This window comes from Papilio xuthus, unplaced genomic scaffold, assembly GCF_000836235.2.
Source record: "Papilio xuthus unplaced genomic scaffold, Pxut_1.1 DF824655.1, whole genome shotgun sequence".
Classification (NCBI taxonomy): Eukaryota; Metazoa; Arthropoda; class Insecta; order Lepidoptera; family Papilionidae; genus Papilio; species Papilio xuthus.
In genome coordinates this window covers 2,175,652-2,198,677 of record NW_013533994.1, presented here as the reverse complement: position 1 = coordinate 2,198,677, position 23,026 = coordinate 2,175,652, and the positions used below count along the sequence as shown (strand labels likewise).

Sequence of the window (23,026 nt, the reverse complement as noted above, 5' to 3'; positions counted from 1 at the left end):
TGCTTAATTAGGGTATCTTACTGCTGCACTCAGAATTGTTATATAGTCACTTACAGCGGACCTTAGAGTAGATTTAATATGAGAAATCTACATTAAGGGCCTGCTTACGTAACTATTCAAATAACACGCAGTGCAGTTGGAATTATAATCACTCATAAGTCAGTAATTTATTATCACAGCGGGTAACCAATTGTATGACGTTTGATTAATTAGAACTTTATTACAGAGGAGGTGTTCAACGCGCCCGAAGCGCTGTGGTTTTCGCCTAACGGATCTTATCTCGCCGTAGCTTCCTTTGACGACAGAGAGGTGGAGTCCGCCATTTATCAATACTATGGCAATCCTAGCGATATTGATAACCAATACCCAAAGCTTGTTCAGTTTAAATATCCCAAGGTAAGTTACATTGGTTTGTAATTTAAAGTGATTGTTATTAAGATATTTCAAAGAAGATAATACATGAACTAACCACAGTTGTTAATATTTTTCTCGTCAGGTAGGTCGCACAAATCCAGTGGTTACTCTTCGAGTCTACAATTTAAGTAATATAGAAAGCGAACCCCTATACATACCGGCTCCTGTCGATGTAATTGGACTGGATCACATACTGGGTAGAGTAAACTGGGCAACGGATCAAAACTTGATCGTTCTTTGGCTGAATAGAAGACAGAATATCAGCATCCTTATTAATTGTGATTTAATTAACAATAAATGCAGCATGGTAAAAGAACAAACGGAGAGAAATGGCTGGATAGATATACAGGATCCTTATTTCGATAGCACAGGAACTAAAATGCTTGAAATACAACCAATGTTCTTTAACGATCAAAGGTTTCTTCATGCAGCTCTGTTTGACTTCAATACATTGACAACGACAGATTTGAGTCCGGGAAACTCTACGGTGACTTCGATTGTCGGATGGAATGAGGAAACGGATACAGTGTATTATATTGTATCGCCTTGGGATCTGCCGTGGCAGAGACAGTTGTGGGCGTCGTCGCAAGGCATCAGTAAATGCATATCTTGTAGAGATGCGACGTGTCGTAACGTTGTTGCAGATTTTTCACCACAAGCTAGTTACGGTATCGTGTCTTGTAGTGGAACCAATTCACCTCCTGTCACATATTTAGTTAATGCAAAGGTAAAATACTAAAATAACTTTATATCAGTAATAACGGTCGCCCGTCACCCCGTCTGCGCGGAATTAAAAATAAACAAAATTAGTAGCCTATGTGTTCTTCCAGACTATGTTCTATATCTATGACAAATTTAAACGAGATCCATACAGCCGTTCTACCTTCACCTTTAAACAAACATCCATCCATCCATCCCAATATTTGCATTTATAATATTAGTAAGATTACTTTTAAAGCTATTAGAATACTTTAATTGATATTAATTCACAGACAAATGGATTAAAGATTGTCGTATATAATAATGAACTGAGTGAAAAGTTAAGGCATTATCGTTTGCCGATGGCCTTATTCAACTCTATCACACTGGACGAAGACATCGTGGCCCACGTGAAACTGTTACTTCCACCTGAAATGCAAGAAGGAAAGAAATATCCGATGATATTGAGAGTTTACGCCGGTCCTGGTACAACTAGAGTAAGGGACAACTTTAATTTAGGTAACTATAATCTATAATAAACAAAAGATAACTAATTCAAGGCACGAATATATCAAATCTGTTCTGTTCTGTTTCACAGAGTACTACGCGTCATATCTAGCAACAAATAGGAGTTTCATAGTAGCATCAATAGACGTCCGAGGCTCAGGCGCTATGGGTGTGGAGGCGATGCACTCGGTTAACAATGCGCTCGGCTCTGTAGAGATAACTGACACCTTGTCTGCGCTCGAGTACGTACAGCTAATTAAAATTAATTGATACTCAGATATGCTGACACTGTCTAGCCGAGTTAAAATAATTTCTAGAAAGAAATTTTTCAAGTTGTACAGCCGTTTAGCTTTACTAACAAGTACAAAATATATGTTTTTATTTAGACCTTTTGATAACAGATTACTGTAAACCTGTGATATTAAATAATCAAATTTTCTTGTTCACATACCAATTGCTATTTAAGGTTTTCCATTGCCGGAACATCTTGTTCTCTTTAGGTTTTTTTCTTAATAACCTGAGTAGTGTTGAATTTCTGTTTAAAACCCTTGTCTATACAAAAGACAAACTCTAGAACTAATGTCAGTTCATAATTGGATGGTTTTTATTTATTTTCATAGACGGTTGATAACTATTTACCCATTCATCGATCCGGACCGCATTGGTGTATGGGGCTGGAGTTACGGCGGGTACGCCACCACAATGATGCTCATAAAAGACAACGTCAAATTGCTGGCGTGTGGCGCTGCCGTCGCGCCTGTCACCTCTTGGCTCTACTATGGTATGCTACAATTATTAAAGAATCTGCTTAATCTCGCACAATAAAAAAAATGTTAATTATAATAACCAAAAACCTTGACTGATTGGACCTAATAAGGAAGAATACGAATCAATTTGTACTTCACTAGACAGAATCAAAACGTTTTAGGTTACGAGAGGTCAGTCTGGTAAAATATGATATAATGAAAAACGTTCCCTGTTCGTCATTTTTAATCAGTGCATTGTGAAAGTATTAATACGTGGTCAGTAAATCTATAAAGCACATGTATATAGTATTATTAAGATGAACGAAGATCGTAAATATTTAATTTGTAGCTTTGAAATGTACGTTCGCGAATGACTGAAGTGAGCAAATGCAATAATATTAATTTTCTCGGCACGTATTCTTCGGGAGCTCATCTTGTGTTGCAGTGAAAATAGACAATGAATTGGCGACATCATGACATTCGCCACTTGGCCAGACTTCCAGTCTCCGAGCTTACAAAATATATCTTTAAATATTGTTTAAATTGCGTCTTTAAACCCCATGTCAAAGAAATTACATAGTATGAGAAATTAAACGTTTTGTAAAGTACTAATTTACTTACATACTAATATATCTTTAGAAGTTCAGATAACTAAAGGTTAGGTAAGTTAAGTCATATTAAATTCATGCATAAAAATATACTGCGTCGAAAAAATAATTTAGCTTATCATCAGGTGCACGATGTTCTATGTATTCGTGTCACTATAAAGCTCTATTGTTAAGAAATATTTCATAAAAAATTTTCTTCTGCATTAAAGTCGTTTCAGCAAAGATGTGAAATGTAAGATGAAGAAAGAACCATAAAAATAGTTTCTAAATAGCTACATTCTGTACGTTGTAAGTACTGGTCCCTAACACCAATCTTCATTTACATTATAACAAAACATAAACTCTTTATGTTTGTAACAAAAAAAACTCAAAAACTACTTAACCTATTTTAGAAATTCTTTTACTATTACATTTCCATACTTGAGTAAAATAGGCTATATTGTATTAACATGCCCAAATGATTTTTATGATTACAGATTCGATATACACGGAGCGTTATATGGATACACCACAAGCCAATCCATTAGGCTACAAGCTGTCGGACCTACTAGGCGCGGCGCAGAGTCTGCGCGGCCGCCGCTACTTGCTGGTGCACGGCAGCGGAGATGACAACGTCCACTACCAGCACAGCTTACAACTTGCCAAGCAGCTGCAGCATGCTGATATAGCATTCGAACAATTGGTCAGTACCAACATTACGAACGACTGGCTGCTGTATCAACCTTATAAATAATAGTTTTAAAGTCTTGTTACTTTTGCATTTGAGACCAACTGTCGATAATAAATGTGTATGGAGATGAAAAGAGTATAATTTGTATAATATACGAATATATTATACTAGCTACTAAATGTATGATTTAAATTAAAGGATTTATCGTGGGTTTCTGAGACCAAAATACTTTAAAAAAAATACTGTTCTGTCATCAGTGTCGTCTTCAGTCATTTTGGTCTCGGAAACTTACAATATATAGTCCATATAATTATGGTTGCTGGAATCAAATTCGTAAAGGAAGACCAGCGGGAAACAGTTTATTTATTGTAACTTTCTCATCAAGTTTTGTTTTGTTTGAATTGTCATTATTGTAAAATTATTGTTTCAGAGTTACACTGACGAAAATCATTCATTGGCGGGAGTGAGTCGACATTTTTACCACGCGCTCGATCATTTCTGGACGGAATGTTTTGATCAATAGATATAAGTCTGTTAATTTATTCATATGTAAATTACTTAACATGAGATGCAAAAATCAAGACTGCGTGAATATGTGTTCCGTTGCTTCGTGGTACATAAAATTTTACTATTTGGTGATGACATTAAATACAATGAAGAAAGATGTTGTAAGTGTAATTCGAATAAGTTGAGATTAAAGATTTAATTTATAAATTAATTTGTTTTATTAGTATTTTTAGTTAGTGGTTTGATGAACATTTAAATGTTCGTAAATATTGAATACCTAATGAAGTAAGTAGTATGGATACCGTTACGTGGTAAATTAAAAGTGTTATTAATATTTAAAAAGCTAAAGAAGTCACAGGAAACAATGTATATGAAAACGTTAGACAAGTCAACTTTCAATGCAGCGAAGAAGGTTCTCTTCCATCATTCTAATGAAGTAAGAAAATAGATTCTGTATTCTGTTTAATTTCACCATAGATAAATATTTGACAATGTCATAACAAATTTGGAAAATATAAGAATAAATTTAAATAGTGTATTTTGTATTGTTATTTAAACAAAATTTTCAATGCTAAATTCAAAATGGAAAACTCTCAATTTTCCAATCGAACAATGGGGAAAAATATTTATGAGATGGTAAGTTATAAATATTATGCAGTAAACAATATTTAAATAAAAATATATTTTTCTCTTTCAATGAGATAATATTATTGGTAAAGTATTTATTTTGAAATGTTAATCCCAATAAACAAATTCACTTTTGTCAAATATCACAAAAATATTGATTCCCCTGACAATAGTATTATACTCGACGCAGTTTTTCACTAGTTTTAGAAATGAAATTAAACCAATTGCTTTAAAATATCAACAAATACTTCTAAAGGCAACGCATTAATTTACTTATAGCATGTCGGAGGAGAATACCAAAATTTACGATTGTGGGCCCATAATAGACGACCGAGGGATATGCGCAGTGAAGCCTTGTGACTCTGATATATGCCATCCGCAACCACGAGTTATCATCATCGGCGCCGGCATGGCAGGGCTGTCCGCCGCCGCTAGATTAGCGCAACGGGGCATTGACAATATTGCTGTACTAGAGGCCAATGAAAGGTTTGTAAACATTGATGTTATATATGTAACTAAAGTTATTTTTTTTTACTTTTTACCGCTACATATTTTAACTTTTTTCCAGACCAGGAGGTAGAATTAATTCATGTTGGCTCGGTGACATTGTAGCAGAACTAGGCGCTCACTGGAGGCCCGATAATTGCTTCACTCATCTAGTTCATTCGTTGGCTGCGTCAGAAAACCCTCCCCGTCCTGGAGTTCCAGGTGCCCTGCATACGAGGGGACTCTTTAATAGAGCAGTGACTGGAAAAATGGCATATCCTCCAACGATTAGTGCATACTACAAGTTTCGGCAGATAGAAGAGGAGGCTGCTCAATTATATTGTTTGGGCGGGAACAAGCAACATGGATCATTGGTAAATTTCATGAGCCTTCGCATTCAGCAAGAACTCCATGAGTACCCACCGGAGCAGCAGGAAGACGCTGCGAGAATAATGTTCGGACTCGCACATATATTAAGTGCCCGGTGCGCAAGCGACACCGCATTGCTCCGAGCGGACCACTCTTGTTGTTTCATGAACATGCCGGGCGGTGATGTGAGAGTGCCCTTAGGGTTGATAGCCACATTAGCACCGATTCTTCGACAAATACCAGAAGGAGTGATACGTTACTGTAAACCAGTTAGTTCAATCTACTGGGGCACATCCCAAAAAGCGGGACATCGCGCTATAGTTTGCGCGTGCGATGGGGAGGAATTCCCAGCAGACTATGTCATAACTACGGTATCCCTAGGTGTGCTGGGTTGCAACGCTGGGCGTTTATTCTGTCCGACACTTTCGGCTGCCAAGATAGACGCCATGCGCTGTCTTGGATATGGTTATTGTAATAAAATATTCTTAGAGTATTGCCGTCCGTTCTGGTTTTGGCATAAAGGAGATTTAAACTTTAATTATCAAAATAATGAACTATCCTGTCAATCGAATTGGACGAAAGGTATTACGGCAATAGAGATGGTGCCAAACAGCAATCATGTGATATGTGTATGGGTTGCGGGTGAGGAAGCCATGGCAATGGAATGTATGTCCGACAAAGACGTAGCCGAGGATGTCACAGATGTAATGCGATGCTCGAGTGGCAACCAATGTTTGCCATATCCGGTGACAGTGTTAAGATCACGGTGGATTTCTGATCCATTCTTCTGCGGCTCCTATTCATACGAAGTGGAGTGTACCGGTGGCGAAGCTCAGAGAACTTTGGCATGTCCGCTGCCAGGACCCGACTCACCGATACCTCCTATACTTCTCTTCGCTGGAGAGGCCACCGTTCCCGGTCACTTCGCCACTGTGGCTGGAGCAAGAATCAGCGGTATTAGAGAAGCCGAAAGAATTGTACAACTTACAATAAGATACAAAGGTCCGCCAATACCGGTAGAATGTCAGGCCAGCAGGCAACAAGCAACGGCAACACAAATATGATAAATGTTCATTTTGCCCGATTTTCTTAATGTTGTTAACTATATCTCATGTTCAGAAACAAACTTACCGCATCTGTTTCCTTTAAACTTTGTATTGCAAGTTCAAACTGTGTGATAAAGTTACCGCACCGCATTCCTATAAATAGCCTGTTTTCCAATTACATTGAATTTCATTGCAATCTCTTAACTTTTGGTGTTGGAGAACATCAAAGTCAATCAAGTAGGAAATCTTACTTTTTCCTATCTTACTAATGGTATAAATGCGAATGTTTAGATGGATGAATGGATGGATGTTTGTTTGAAAGTATCACCGGAAAGGCTGCTAGGATCTTGCTGAAATTTGGCATATATTTACAATATAGTCTGGAAGAACACTAAGCTACTAAGTCTTTTTTCCTTCCGCACGGATGGAGTCGCGGACGACAGCTTGTATTTCATAAATAAACGATGTCAGGAAAAGCAAGTAAAAAATATAAAGTGAAAATCATATATATTTGACTAACTGACATTTTTCTATGGATCATATCAGCCTTACCGTGCAGTGTCAGATAAAAATGAATGGAGGAAAGCGTATTGTCGCTTCCCCGCCACCGCGGAAATTGCTGAGTCGTGAGAATTGGCTGCAAATAATTTTATTATAGAACCTAATAATTCAAAGTAAAGAATTTATTATGTTTTTAATAAATGTTTTTTTTTCGAATATATATAATAGAGTCTTTTTAGAATTAGTATGATGTTTTGGCTTAATTTTTACATCAGGATTTATCCCTTTGCTGTTTCTGATTTATTATCTCGAACAGTGTTCATTGTGGTAACTATTGGAGTCTTAGGTCTATTTTATTAACTCTATACGTACTAGCACTTTGACGTCTTTTAATTACGTACCTATCCATAATACAGATTCTACTTGTCGGGTTTCTCGTACTTGGGGAATCTGAAGAATGCCTACAGCTGTTCAGTACTTCGACTTTATCTACAAAAATCATTACATCTCTATAATTAACTTAATAAATATGGCTTAGAAAGATTTGTCACTCTTTGTTTTTATATTTTCGATGATTCGATTTAATGTTTTCTCGCAAAAATGATTTACAATTTTCACAATGTTTTACAGATTATGTTTTCTGTTTGTACGAAAAAATCTATTTATAGACAGAGAAATTAAATCTGTAAGCATTATGCGATTATTTGGTCCTACTAGACGAATTGCGAAAAAAAAGGTATCATTTTCTTGTAAATCAATTAGTCTTAAGTCCTACGTTGAGGCAAGGAGAGAGGGGAGAGAGTTGTGGATTACTTCCTCCTACCATTTCCATCGAATTTATTTTTAAAGGAGCATTTTAGGTATTTTCAACTATATATTAGCATCCCTCAACTACACATACAGAGATGTTCCTTCAGTTGCAATTGACAATTACTTTTAATATCGTATTGGCGTTATTCTTAACCAACAATAACTACAATTCGAGGTCTACATAATTTTCTGCGATGTTTTCTCCATCGTATAAATGTAGATTATTTTTGCAATCTGTTTTTGTTCGGAAATATTTTACGGAGGTTGTTTATTTATTGTTGTAATAGATTGGGTACAAGATATAAATTCGGTAAGGTGCAATTTGAATGGACAGGGTATATATTATTCTCAACTAAAACATTTAAGAAGTGGATTCCAATAATAAATTACATTTGTGTTTAAGATTTTATGGTTTACGATGTGATACTGATTGAAATTTTACATTTCGATAAACGCGATATTTTGAAATTATTTCAGAGTTAAATTGTTATTGTTATGGGTAGGCTTCCATTTCAATATCTTAAAACGAAATCTTAAAATATTTAACTATAAAATTATATATAAACTTAACAAAACATGGTGCAAACATGGACTACTGTCCATGTTTGCACCTACTTGTATCTACTGATAACAGTTCAAGAATTGTGTACTCTTTTTTTATTAACCTTGATAAATAAAAATTCGTAAACATCATAGAAGAATCTCGAGTGGTTCAAGGTAACGGATAAGGCCGGGTGAAAGCGTTGTGACCGGCGCCACGGCGCGCGCCGCGCGAGCTAACTGTGCAGATGGCCGATTGCGGGACAGCGGGAACACGCAAGAAAACGTTGAGACTGATGCGTGACGCAGCGCGCAGGATCGGCGCCCCCCACCCCGCCTGGTGCGTGCTAACCCCCGCGCACCCAGCACGCCGCTAACACGCCGCACTTCGCTTCCTCAGAAAAAAACATCGATATTCGCGTGGTGCGTAGCCTGCAGCGTGGTGGCAGGTGGCGGTGGCGCCGCGTGCAGCGCTGCGGTGCAGGCGGTGCGTGAGCTGCGGCCCGGGCGCCAGTCGCTCGCAACACGCGGCCGGCGCAGGTCGCGTTTATTCGGTCGCGCTGCGCTATCTACGCCGCCCGCCCTACGTCACGGTATCGAGATCGGGTGCACTCCCTCACACCCTGCAACAGTGCTGGCGCACTAGGCGGCCTGCACACATGCACTTTTCATTCATCCCCGAAGCGGTCGAGACTCGCGATCCCTCCGCGCTTGGTTCGGTCTTATCAATCGCCCGTGCGTCTTTATGAGGCAGTGACCCTGAAGCTGAAGCGACTTGTGTAGTATCGAAGTGATCTACCCGAACTGGTAAGAGGGATGTTTTGCTTATAATTCATTAACTACATAAGAAATTAGCCATCAAAGCTACATAATATTTCTGCGAAGAAGGAGTATTGCGTTTTATCTCATAGGAGTTGTCATGAGGGAGAAAAGACCAACAGTACTGGCGAGATGCCAAATACCGACCGCGCACATCTTTCAGTTACAAAATATTTTAGAAATATTGTGTTAGTCATTTAAATTAGGGACATTCTGATGGTTCGTCTTTGGTGGAAGCGAAGAAACCTAACGGAAAATATTTTAAATGAGTCTTCCAGAGGAGATGGTTCTTACATTTCGGTGCACAGGAACAATTTCAATCACCATTCTTCAACATCGGCACAATCCGAGCAATGTTACCAAAAACATGGGCTACTAAAAGCTCAGTCCATTAGCCAGGATCTTTTAACGTATTAAACAAGTGAAAACTGTTCACATTCACTATCTTTATGTATAACTTACATGCTATGCTGAATATATTTATCTTTTGAAATTAATTTTTCTATCAAAGTATCTAGAAATATTATTTTCTTGTAAGGACTCCGTTGTAACGTCGTTGTTCTTTGACATATCTTCAATTGGGACAAAATTCAATCGAGCATTTTTTTGCTTCAGTTCTTTTTGCAAAGGATTTTTTTCTATATATCTATTCTATACGTATCTGTACATGTATAAGTGTCTTAAATATACAGTTTCATTATTGTGTATCTATAAAATAGCCAAGGAAGATGCTATATTAGTCAAACAATGTAATAGAACAATACATAACCTAAAAACTCCATATTGTTAATACAAAATTCGTTCGTATCTGTAGTCTGAAGCAAAAATTTTCACATTTTTTTAAATATTCAATACTTTTATTACAAAAATTTGCTACATTGCGGAGCAATAATAACATAAATACGAAATGGTATGCGTGTATTAATAGATAGAGTTTATTTTAAGATGTCACACGCAGCCATACCACAAGCATATAAGAATTTAAGTCCACTCTCTTATAAGAATAATTCTCTACTATACTTTGTACCTTACTAGCTCACAAATGTCCCTGAGGGCCAGAATTAATTATATTTTTTTCATAAAATTTCCCGTTTGGGATATCATAATGTTTGGTATGGTTTCAACTTGACTACAAGATCAGTAAGTTCTCATCGTAGATTTCGCAAACGACAATCACATTAAATGCCTTCCTTAGTAACCTTTATCAAATCTGAGTTTGACACTCAGCATTGCAATTGCAAACGTCTGTTTGTCAAATTACTTGATAATTTATACCTTTGTTTGAATTAGCTTAGCTTTTTGTTGGAAAACATCGTTATCCTCAACGATAAGGTTATAATCCTTTGCTTATCAAAGTCTTATCTGAGTCTAGTTCTTTTGAAATTTTGCAACTTATGCAAAATTTATCGGTGATGGAACTATATCTCCAAAGTTTTATGTTAGTCAAATGTGTACGTCCTTCGTGGGTGTCCGGACGACGTCAGGTGTCGCAAAGCCACTGCTCTCATAAAATCTCATCTGCTCTCTACTACAAATATATTTTGGTTCTAAAGATCACAACATTGTTTAAACATGTTTTAGAATTAATTTACTTTTTATACTGAGTTTAAAAGAATTTTATTTAATAATTATTAATGGAAGAAATCTGAGAACGTTATCGACCTCTTTAGGATTTTTCTATTTTTCTTTCCAGCATTTCTAATAACAAGGTATTTTGTTAATAAAAGTTAGTTATCATTTCAACTAAGAAAATAATAGGAAAGTTAAAGTTTTAATAATCTCATTTCAAACAAAGCTTCGATTTTAATTTATTCAGAATTTATTCATTAAAGTGAACTTGTAATTTTCCGATTCCCCTTACATTTGTTTACGCCAGCTAGTTTCAGATTAATGAAATTATTCGAACGCTTTCAAACATCTGTGAATTACTTAACTCGAATTTAATCAGCGTACAATGTGTATTCGGTTGATGGTTTGATTTGAATGGAGAAAATGAATGTCCTTAGCGCATAATTATACGAGGACTCTCTAAGTTAGGGATAACTAGGCTTTAGTTAACGCTGGTTCAATAGTGATTGATTCATTTCACGTAATTTAAATTCCTTCGTACCCATGTGCTTACTTTTACACGTTACACGTGTTAACAAGAATATAGCAAACTCATTGGTCAAATCCAAGATCTGTAGATTCGTCTGGTACTTAACCAATGAGCTACTGACGCTCCTAAAATTAATAGCATTGCTTAATTGTCATTTCAGTCACTGTGTTGACGTTAGAAGCAATTGGTGAGCTGCTATCGGAGATGCAATTTCCCCGGCGTATAATTGTTCTCCAGGCGTCTACGCCTTCCGTTATTGCTGTGCCTAACAACTGACTCCGTTAGTCGTTTGCTCTGAAGCGTCGTTTCGCGTTCCTAAAACCAGTTGGATTTAATTAAACCAAACAGTACTACTAAGTAGTACTACAAACTAGTACTAACTATTTTGCTTTATTATTTACTATTACCTTCAATAAATCTATGAATATTTCTAATCACACGAGTTTAAAAATCATAAAGATAATTTAATAATAAGTATCAGTAAAGTAAAAGCATCGTAAGTTTAATATTTTCGTAGCAAAATTAATACATTTTATCATATGAAGAGCGCGCAAAATATATTTTTTGTTACATATTATTAAAAATAGTAGATGAGTTCCTCGCCGCATATATGTTCGCGTTATTATCTCTTCCCGGGGTCTGACCCATTTCCGAGTGGCTTGGCGATGGTGAGCTAATATTCAAATAGATAAATCAAATGTCTACAGACTTTTTGCGGCCCGAAGATTGATGATAAAAAATTTTGGGAAATACTTTGAGATATGCTTGATATTATAATACAAATATTAACGCCGGGTTTGGACGGTAGATAATACATGTCCGAATATATTACATTACAGTCTTGTCATGTCCTTGCCTATATGGTGATGAGTTTATAAGAGGTCAGAACAGAAATTATTCTCTATGTCTATTGATTAAGAATTTTTGGTAGGTATTACTAAAATATTTTGTTTTTACAACGATTCATAATGCAATTGTAATAACATAAAAAATATATATTTATTCTTTTGTTTCAGATTGTCGTCAAATGAACATTTGAAAACAATAGCTCATCTAACTGTAAAATAATGTAAAGTAGTATAATTTAACGTAAATAGTGTGTTTGTTCATTAAAATACTTCATTCTTAAAGTGCCTCATTGTGATTTAGTTTAAATATTTTTGGAACAATTACTATTTGGTGATTATCTGGTACTAGATAGTGTGAACAATTTTCATCCGACGGTTTTGAAGATTCCGCGATGATGTTTTGAAGGTGAGTGATCTCTTTTATCTGTTTAAAAAAAATCTTTTTGAACGATGATTCAATGAACCTAACCATAAAAACAATTTAGACATTACCAAAAAACATGATTATTGAAATACGATTAAGCGCAGGCTTCTGAGACGCGATTTAACGAATAAATAACAAAGTACTTAAATCGGAACCAGTTTTGGGGATACGTACTTAAGGGTAAAAAATATAACCACTTTGAATTCCATAACAAAAATCACCGGCGGTCAAAGGGTTAAAACACGTATTTAAACCACTGTTAGTACAGTAAGGCACTCCTAACTGTATTTTTCGAAAAAATGCTGAATGTCTTTAATTAGAATTCAATCACTCCTGACTTGGACTTTATTATTTTATGATGTAACAAAAATATTGCTTTTAAAACTATACAAATCCTAAACTGTTGTGAATGTTAGTTAAATTTATTCAGATGGGATAAAAGGAGCATCCAAACTGGCTCTGTCTTACTATCGGATACATTCAAGATTTTTGTATTACAATCCTCTTGGTAAGTATTTACCAGCGGCTTATAATAAACAGATATTCAATTTTCTAAATAAATAGATTTTGATCGCATTTACGTATAAGATAATCGAATTTATTTGCCATGTTAAATATAAATTTTATTCAAGATTTATTTCTTTCTAAGATGTATTTCGTTTAACAACATTTCTCATATCAATATGATTCTATTTCCTGTGTCTACATTCAGACATCTATTAATTTGCTTTTCTATTATTACTTTGGCGACAATCCAACTGAGAAGACATCGTATGGCCTTCGCAAAGGTTAATTATTTTAATTCTTACAATATTTACATGCGTAATTTGATTTATATTTGCATTTAAATTATTTGTTGTAACAGAATTCACGGACATTTGGAACTTTCAATGACACGTAAATGCTCTTTCTTTTGTTCTCTTCGTCAGACACATAAATTCAGATAAGTGGTTATATTGTTAGAATTTTTTGTTAGTTCTTTTGATCTTCTAGACATTGTTATGTAATTATATTATTATAAATCAGATAACCCAAGTAAATTAAGTTTCGTTTTTGCTAATATGTTAATCTTCGCTTTAATGTGTACGTGATTTTTAGCTTTAAATACAGTTTTTTTTAATGGTTTTAATGACATAACAGATCACAGTTTCGGCATTCGTATCTCTTATTTCTTTTAAATATACGTTTAACATAGATTTTCATTGACAACTATCTTCTTCATCTTACTAGTATAACTTTTAGGCAAACATATTTTGAAAGATTTTTCATTTATGGACTACAATTTTTTTGAAGCGTTTTAGAGATCGTATATCTATGTATTCAATATGTGATATGCCAGTCATAGAGAACATTTAGGATTTCTTCGCAACCACGTAATTGAGGAAGTTGACCATTTATAATATTTAGAGTCACGTAGGGGAAGGGGAGGTTGGGGCGGAATGGTCGCAGTGAGACGTCGCACTGAATAATGTTGCGCTAACATCACTAAAACTTTGTGCTTAAACTAACCTTGTGTTAAAATACATTTACACTTGCAAACTTCTTTAATGTTTACATTCATATTTGTTACAAAGTCTTATGATATTAATAGGGAAAAAGAACACTCTGTATAGAGCTCCGCCCCATCAGTCATACTAATATTATAAATGCGTATGTTTAGATGGATGGATGAATGGATGTTTAATTGAAGGTATCTCGAGAACGGCTGCATGGATTTCGCTGAAATTTACCAAAGATGTAGAACACATAGGATACTAAGTTTACACACATAGTTTACTAGTTTTTTTTATATACCGCGCGGACGGAGGCGCGGGCAACAGCTGCCTGTAATATTATACACAGAATTACGTATGAAGTTTCGAGTAGGAAGAGTGATCGTTCATAAATAACAATCGAAACAGTGACGACCAATTACGGCAATTAACAACTGACAAATCACCTGCTAGCCGAAAAACGATTAATCCGAGTGATTTATTTTATTGATAGTTCTGATTTCATTGCTCCAACTGATTGCTCTATTGATTTGTTCCAATTAAATATCTACTATATCTGTGCAATACGAATTCATTCCTTTAATTAGATTCTGTACATTGATGAACATATTGTTTCCAATATTAGGGATAGTCTTCTTAATTTTCAGAAGTTGGTTAATGGCTGAAGTCATTTATTTATAAATGTATAATAGATTATTGTATTAATGTATTTTGATAGCTTACACTAAATATTTTCAATTGACAAGAGGAAGAAAACGTTAAAAGTTATTCAGCAAAGACGTTGCAGTAAAATAATTCGTAGTCGTATTCTCTTACAAGATTTCCTGTGTTTCAAACTTATTTATATGTTTTAGAAACGTACCAGATTGCATCTGTAAGTGAAAATGTTGTATTTTCTCCAAACTTAGTCATCAAATCGAACAGACAGTTCGAGATAGATTATGAATAGAATATACGAATGTTAATATCACCTTGAGAGACATCACTTAAAATAAAGTTAACATATGATTTAGTAACATATTATAGTAGATAATTAATTTAATTTAAAAAATGATTCTTTTACGTCTCTCTTTTAATTAAGAAATACATTTTACTAATATTATAAATGCTAAAGTGTAGATGGATCGATGTTTGTTATAAGGTATCTCCTAAACAAGTAGACCAGCTAAATCTAGTTGAAATTTGGCATAGATGTGGTACATAGCCTGGAAGAACACATGAACTATTTATTAAGTTTTTAATGTTTTAAATTCCGCGCAGATGTGTCGCTGGCTATCAATATTGAGAACTCTTAGCTAATATTGATGTAAGTGTACATTATGTCATAATAATTTATATATTTACGAAAAAAGGTCTTCTTCATCAAAATCCTGTATCGTGTAAGAACTTTAATTACATTTTATAAGAGCAAATAAGTTCTCATTTTAATTAGCGATGGAAAGCGAATCTCAAGCTAATTTGACCGTTGGTCGAGAGCTTTCGTACCTTATGAAATTCAGGCCGGCATAGAGCGAAAGAGCTTTCACGTACAAAATTATTTTCGCGTCTTATTTTCATATGTTTTTTTAAAAATGTCTTATTAATCTGAAGGTGAGGTGAAATTTTTATACATATCTCATTTTTTAATTACTATTTATTTCTGTATTTCGGAATTTGTACGTCCGATTTAAAATTACTAAAAAGGAACAATTATTTCAAAATTTATGTTTAAGAGCTACAAAACTCTTTTAAATAATAATAAAATTATTTAAGGGAGGCGGTGTGTGGTTTACCATAATAGCTCTTTTATTGTTAAAGAATATTTTCTTTAACAGTTAAAAAAATAAAGTAGATATTGCTAAAGTTTCAACCTCAGTCTATTTAGTTTTTATTCTTGAAGTAATGTCTTAAATTTCTTGAAATTAAATTTGGGCTTAAAAGTACTTCCTGTGTTCCGGAGCCTTAAATCGCTTTTTGGTATAAATTATGTTTGGATGTTCTTAATTTAAATGTAAGTTTTATTTGAAATAAGTTTAAATGCTGTTTGAGTCACATCTGCTCTAGTTATAAATATTTTTATTGTTATTGCACGATAGATTTGACTACACGTTTCAGTCGGTTGTTGAAAACTGTTATTTTACTTCCTAACGTATGAAAACATTGACATAATATGTTAAATCTTAACGGGTTAACAGTGGGTTTCTGAGACTAAAATCCCCGTTTATAAACAATTATCTCTATTTAATCAAACACGATGACAGATGAGTTTTGTTTTATACAGAGATTTTGGTCTCGGAAATCAACGGTAAGATCGTTTGAATCTATATACTGTTGTTAAAACTTGGCTTATCTTTAGTACTGGTAGACATCAGTAACGTCAAAGTATTAAGAATTCTAGAAAATTGCTGATTTATCTCTAAAGTCAATTAATTTCGGAAGTTAAAGAATTTGCATACTATTGAAAACAATTATAGAGCACTCGTTGGCATTACTCCAAGTCTTTTAGTCGCCCCACTTGTCTTCATTTAAGGAAAAGCGTTAATCGTTATAGACGATTGAAAATTAGTGCGACGAGGTTATAGAAAACCAATTTAGCTGATAACATATCTGGAATAATCTTACTAATATTATAAATGCGATTGTTTAGATGGATGTATGTTTGTTTGAAGGTATCACCGAAACGTCTAATCGGATCTCATTGAAATTCGGTTTATGAAGAACATAGATTTATTAAATTCGCGAGGACGGAGTCGCGGGCGACAGCTAGTATATTATACACATACATAGACTAGCTAAGTTGGCTGACACAAGGACACAAAATATTATTTAAAAGTAATAGGGTACGGAAATATTTTTTTTATAAAAGTTATGTTGGGTCTCAGAATATTATTAAAATATTATGTATACATATAAATAAAATTGGAGTGTCTATTTGTAACATTGGAATAACGTAAGTTACACCAAAATAATATTTTTTACAATTTTTGTCTGAACGTTTGTCTGTTTATACCGGCTTATATCAGAAATGGCTGGACCGATTTTGACGGGACTTTTATTGGCAGATAGCTAATGTAATAAGGAGTAACTTAGGGTACTAAAACAATATTTTAGAAATATTGTTTTATTTAAAAAAAATAAAGTAATACTGTCCAGTACCACGCACAGATCAAATACAGTATTTCACGCGGACTAAGTCGCGGGCGCGGCTAGTTTTTTATACGTAAAAGAATAAACTGATCGAATTGACTTCTCAAAAGCTTTGTATTTTCTTCTTCGTATTCTTCATTACTGAAGGTCGTGCTTGTCTTGATACGCTTTAACCAGCTGCCTCCACGCCGTCCTGTCTTCGGCTTGTCTCAGGGCAGCTTTGTATCACTACCTTTAAATTGATCGTTAAAATATAGGACAGGTACTCATTACAAATTTAACATTATATTACTCCTCTTTAGCATATTAAACTGAAATGGGATGCCTTTACAGTACTTAGTAAACCCGAAGCAGTTTAATTCTCTAAGTGCATAAGTGGAATTCAGTGAACGTTGTGCCAATTAGTCTTTCAGTACAAGAAACAGGCTGCTGGGTGCGGTTTGGCATTCCGCACCGCGACCCCTTTGCTTATGCCAAGAGGAAATGAATATCACACTAAATGCAAGCCAAGTTTTTTGTTGCATTTATTAAAAATAAAAATTTTCCGCACAGAATGAATTGTTTTTTGCATACGTGTCAACGGTTTTATGCCTAAGCTTTTACAAATGTGTGTACTTATGGTTTCATTAGAAACTGTTCATTTTAAATTACCTTAATGATTTAAGAGCGATGTTAAAATATAGCTTGCACATTTATTGCTCGTGAAATGAAACATAATGCATATCGAGAATAGTTTATGCTCCTATCACTAAATGTTTACTATTAGCAAATCGAAACTCAAATAGAGGATAGGGATCTGATAATTTTTCACTGGATATTTTTTATTTTATGAATCTGAGGGGAAAATTGCGTTTGACTTTTTGTTAAAATTTACATTTCAATTATCTAGGTTAGTGAGAAAAAAGATGGACTGGATAAAAATAAAAAAAAATATTTGCATGATGTGTGAAGAAAAATATTTATTTATTTTAACTTTAAAGTTTCTATAACATACTATTGATATTGTTAAGTAGTTTGTTGGCCGCTTTCCAAATCTTCTGCCGACGCAGTTTGTATTAATGAGGTGAAAGCTTTAATCGTTATTAATCACGTAAAATAGATTTTTCTTCACTATAAAGACTAATTAGTTTTCGCTTTACAAAAATTTCGGACCTCGTAAGAATAAATTTAGAGAATTACGCCCGAGTTTCGGCTTGTTGAAAGATAATAAACCAATACTATTAAAATGTGTGTATGTGTGTGTAAAAAATCCAAGAAAAAAGCCATATGATTGTGTTCACATGTGAGCGAGTGTTTTTGCAAAATATTTTTAATACAAGTTGAAAAATTTTATACCTTATATTTCTTCATCAACGAAAAACAAAAGCAAGCAATAATAGTACCTACTTAGTATATTTCACCGTAATAACTGTTGCATTTAGCAGTTGCTAAAACCAACACCGCTTTATCGCAAATGTGCATTATCACAAACATACGTGTGAAATGGATTTCACTAAAAGTTACAGCAATTACTGGTTTCAAGCAAGAAACGTGCGGTTTAGCTTTTCACTTTAAGCTCCATTTATAAACTACGGAACTGAATTTCTTTAGCCAAAATCTTCATTTAATGTTTGTTACTAAACCAAGAGAATTATATATTTTTATAATATAAACTAAGGTTTATTATGTAATGATTTGACACCATTCAAAGTAGGTTTTTAGTTACATGTAGAACTTTAGGCATTAATTACTATCATCTAAAGATAATAAGCTAATATATATTATTAATAAATAATAAGAATACATAGCTTTTGATATATAACTTAATACGAGTTCGCTGTTACAATAAAATTAGGAAATAGTTAGGGACGTACACAACGTACGTAACACGAGGGTAACGCGTCTTTATCGGTCAGCCGGGACAAAATGTTGGCGACTTAGTTTGGCACTTATCTTGCTTTGGGTAACGCAAATGTAAAATGGTCTACAAATTTATTATAATAGCCCCAGTTTATATTGTCGTTACGTCATTACGTGATCCCCCTTTGAAGATAAATCTATATTTTCGCACATGTTTAAGTCTGATATGAAACAAAATAATTTTGTTGAGTTTTATGATTCACTAGATCCTTAATTAAAAAAGTTTAATTTCAATCCCTCGACGCTTATAGGCAATATTTTCGTATTGATATACACCACGAGGATTAATTTAAAATGCCAATAAACTACAACTTTGGAAATAGGCATAGACGAATAGATTGACATGCGCTGCTAAACAAATCAAGGCATTTAAGTCACAGATAATCCAGTTCCAAGTTATCTTTTTGAAATGATAAGAAAAAAAATCTTGAACTGCAATGCACCATATCCACAGTATTCAATGGCTTATCTTGTAAACGATACGTACGATCTTGCGACATAAGCAATGCCTATTTGATACTACGATCTCACTGGAAAAGGATTTATATTGAATTTCCGAGAGTCACGAAGTACATTTTCCTCACTAGAATGTGTTCTTGTTTATTTTAAATTGTCTGAGTTCTTTCAACTCGATTAAGTATGTTGTGGAATCTATAGTTGGATTAGTATTATTTTTATCGTGCCTTGTTGTTATAAAATTGCTGTTAAGAAATATTCCTATGTTCTCCACATTTTTCATAGTGTAGATAATTGATGAGACCTTTGTAGTCAATCTCGGTATACCAAACAATACAAATATCTTTTCTACAAAAAACATAGAGGAAAAAATTGCAAGATTAATTTCGATGTAAGGAAAGTATTATTACATTCGTTGTGTAGGCGTGCTTCTAGACTTTAATCAACAACAGGAAATGAAATGGTATTTTATCTTAGTGTTTTCACTAAAACAACGATACTACGCCAACACAGAATCATAGAATGGGAAATGTTTTTCTTACAAATGTTTTAAAGCTTATTGTTTAAAATTGTTGGATGATAAATACTTCCTGTATATTTGAGAGTACAAAAACGCAATTACATCGACGAATTTAATTATCTAAATCTATGTAACAGCTGTAGTATTTAGAGCTGTATTATGTATTATACTAAAATGGGGTCAATGACCTAATCCTTATTTGTAGTAGGTATTTTTAGATATATGTCCAACACTGAGCCGCAAACAGTGATGGATGAGTGTTCAGATAAAGATAACGCAAAGTACTTTATCCAAATACATTATATCCAAACTTAAACTAATATTAATAATAATTTAAGTGTTAGTCATAAAACTTAGTAGAGTAATATAACTTTATCAATATTAATAAACATAAATTGGCTTATATCAAATACAGGTGCGGTAAAAGGAATTGCAACGTTTAACGTTTTATTATTTTATTAATTCGGGTGGCAAAAGTGCAAGCGTCACGTTGATTCGCCGAAATAGCGAAGTAAGCGCTGATTATAGACATCAACAATTGCATATGTGTTGCTTGTCTTTAGTCGGAGGAGAGGACGCACAGAAAAAGGAGCATGTGTGCATAGATTTATGTAGAAATAAGTAGCTTGTTTTCGACCTTCCTCAGTTTCAACTGTATGTACATTTATTTTAATATAGAAGAATTACTCACGATAATTTATAAGAGTTGATTTTGTTATTTATTCCGTATCGTTGTTCTATTAAAATACAGCTATCAATTAGTGAAGCCATCGCACTTTAGAGTTGTTGACTTAATTTGAGTAGTCGATAAAAGCTGCATTGGTTCTTCTAAAATATTTTTATTCAAGTAAAAGGGAGGCGTCTTGAAATATTATACGAAACAAGATATTCTAGATAAATTTATATTTTGATTTCACAAATTGTATGATTATTATTTTTACACTTTTATCTGTTGTAGGTTTCCATCGCTAAAATGCTTACATAAAACGTATAGTTATTTCTGCTTTTTTTTAAGCGGATGAAAGGGATGTGAATATGTTTTGTTACATGTGATTCTCAGTGGAAACTCACGTTTAGTCCGGCTCGCATTACTGTCTGTATTATATTTTACATTAGACAAAATAATGTGTAATTCTGAAAACCTCAAGCTAATATTAGCAGTTTGTATAACGTTACAAGCTTGTGTCTTGCTTCAGTGAAAAGTGGATAATCTTTTGTGTATCCCAGAGTGCTTTTTGTAAACAGAATATTAAAACTAAAGTATGTTAAGGAAGAGAGTAAGATTTACCGCGAATAAGATGTGTACTTTGCTTGCAAGCAAACGTTGAGTGGTTTAGTATTCAGTCAGGAGACGGTACACGAAATAGATTTTCATCACACGTATGATTTTTACTATTGTAGGCTCTTTTTGAAATGCTCCTTGTTTATCTATTATTCAGAGTACACTTTGATTTAACATTTATATTTACTTTTGTATCATTCATTTACCAATGGAATAAGTTTTCAGTAAAAAACATATGTAAAACAGCTAAACATTCACGTATATTCGTCCGGTGGCGACACCGACTAGTTTCGTGCCCATCGGGGGCCCTTCATCAAGGTGAGTGGGACTGGTATTATTTCGCGGACGCGGCCCGTCGCTCACTCTATGCATATAATGCATAGAGGCATACACGCATTTGGACAAAACCTTTACTTCTATTACTTTATATTTACTTTGTTTATGATTAGTTGCATAAGATAGAGACGAAATTTGATTTATGCTTTTCATATAGCAAATAAAATCACTGTGAATCTATATTTTTCAATTATATATTAAAGAATATTTTCTATTTCTACTCCAATAGGATTAAATGACACGAGAATATTATGTATTATGTAGGAATATCAGTTTACTTCAGCTGTTATTGTTTCCTCATTCGCAAATGGTACGTTTAATAAGGTTAAATGGATTGTTGTCATTCGTTCAGCTCATTATACAAATCGATGTTGTTATTTGCGGAGTGTTTGCGTGTATGTGGACAGAATGAGGAGAATGACGCACGTGGCCGTCGCGGAGGAGGCTTCACGTCACTCAACGCTAGGGTTGACAATACCATATATTGTGATATTTACCGTGGGTTTCCGATACCAAAATATCGGTATAAAACATAATCATCATCGCTGTCATTGTCTATAGCAAAATAGATATACAATTTATTTAAACGGAAATATTTTTCTCAGAAACCCACGGTTAATTGTGTACAATTATAGTCAAACTAGGATATTTGTAGGTCTATCGCAAATATTTGCGACAAGCAATCGTGCCATCATCGATATAATTTCTAATCAAATTTAGTTCAAAGATGTGTAAACCCTTATTTATGACTTTAACACATTTAGCTTGATTAATGAACGTATTCATTAAGTTTAAATGGTAATGAATGGCATACATTGAGGGCATAGACTATTTGTGTCGGAAGTACAAAACTTTTTTTTCAGAGGTTCACAGAATTGCAAAAATCTTGTCAGCTGATTATGATATTATTTAGCGGAATTATCTTCATAGAATTAACGGAACCATTTTCCTCTAATTTTAAGATTAGAACGAAAATAATCTGTTGGACATTGGCGTGTTAACCATCATATTAGTTTATAGGTTGGTTATTTATTTTCAAAGTTATTTCAAGCTTCTTTTGTTAGTAAATTGCGTATTAAGCTGAAAAGAGGGAAAGCAAATTATCCTACTGTTCTAATTTTTCCGGGCGTGGTTTCTATACTTCAATCAACGACGGGAAATGAAATGGAAACCTCATTTTATTTGGAACTCTTTT

The 23,026-nt window shown here is 34.0% G+C and overlaps 2 protein-coding genes and 1 long non-coding RNA gene across 4 annotated transcripts in view; all 3 read left to right on the top strand.

Annotated features, from left to right (window-relative positions):
* LOC106127447 (venom dipeptidyl peptidase 4) overlaps positions 1-4,358 on the top strand; it is a 14,940-nt gene extending 10,582 nt beyond the window's left edge. The window contains exons 5-11 of the mRNA XM_013325525.1: positions 214-396; positions 497-1,141; positions 1,407-1,632; positions 1,712-1,862; positions 2,241-2,401; positions 3,451-3,656; positions 4,075-4,358. Coding sequence (XP_013180979.1) covers positions 214-396; positions 497-1,141; positions 1,407-1,632; positions 1,712-1,862; positions 2,241-2,401; positions 3,451-3,656; positions 4,075-4,167 — 1,665 coding nt within the window. The 3' untranslated portion in view covers positions 4,168-4,358. The remainder of the gene's footprint in view (positions 1-213; positions 397-496; positions 1,142-1,406; positions 1,633-1,711; positions 1,863-2,240; positions 2,402-3,450; positions 3,657-4,074) is intronic.
* A 265-nt stretch (positions 4,359-4,623) lies between these two features.
* LOC106127535 (peroxisomal N(1)-acetyl-spermine/spermidine oxidase) lies at positions 4,624-6,982 on the top strand. Of its 2 annotated transcripts, XM_013325630.1 has the most exons (3): positions 4,624-4,787; positions 5,058-5,264; positions 5,347-6,981. In XM_013325630.1, exons 1-3 carry the CDS (start codon positions 4,720-4,722, stop codon positions 6,695-6,697), a joined length of 1,626 nt encoding a protein of 541 aa, XP_013181084.1. In that variant the 5' UTR covers positions 4,624-4,719; the 3' UTR covers positions 6,698-6,981. The 2 variants fall into 2 exon arrangements, with proteins under 2 accessions (XP_013181084.1, XP_013181085.1); XM_013325631.1 differs by lacking the exon at positions 4,624-4,787 and having other exon boundaries at positions 5,172-5,264; positions 5,352-6,982.
* Positions 6,983-9,018: 2,036 nt separating this feature from the next.
* Positions 9,019-23,026, top strand: part of LOC106127563 (uncharacterized) — a 42,946-nt gene continuing 28,938 nt past the window's right edge. Inside the window, exons 1-2 of the long non-coding RNA XR_001228408.1 lie at positions 9,019-9,337; positions 12,464-12,701. This is a non-coding gene — a long non-coding RNA (uncharacterized LOC106127563). The remainder of the gene's footprint in view (positions 9,338-12,463; positions 12,702-23,026) is intronic.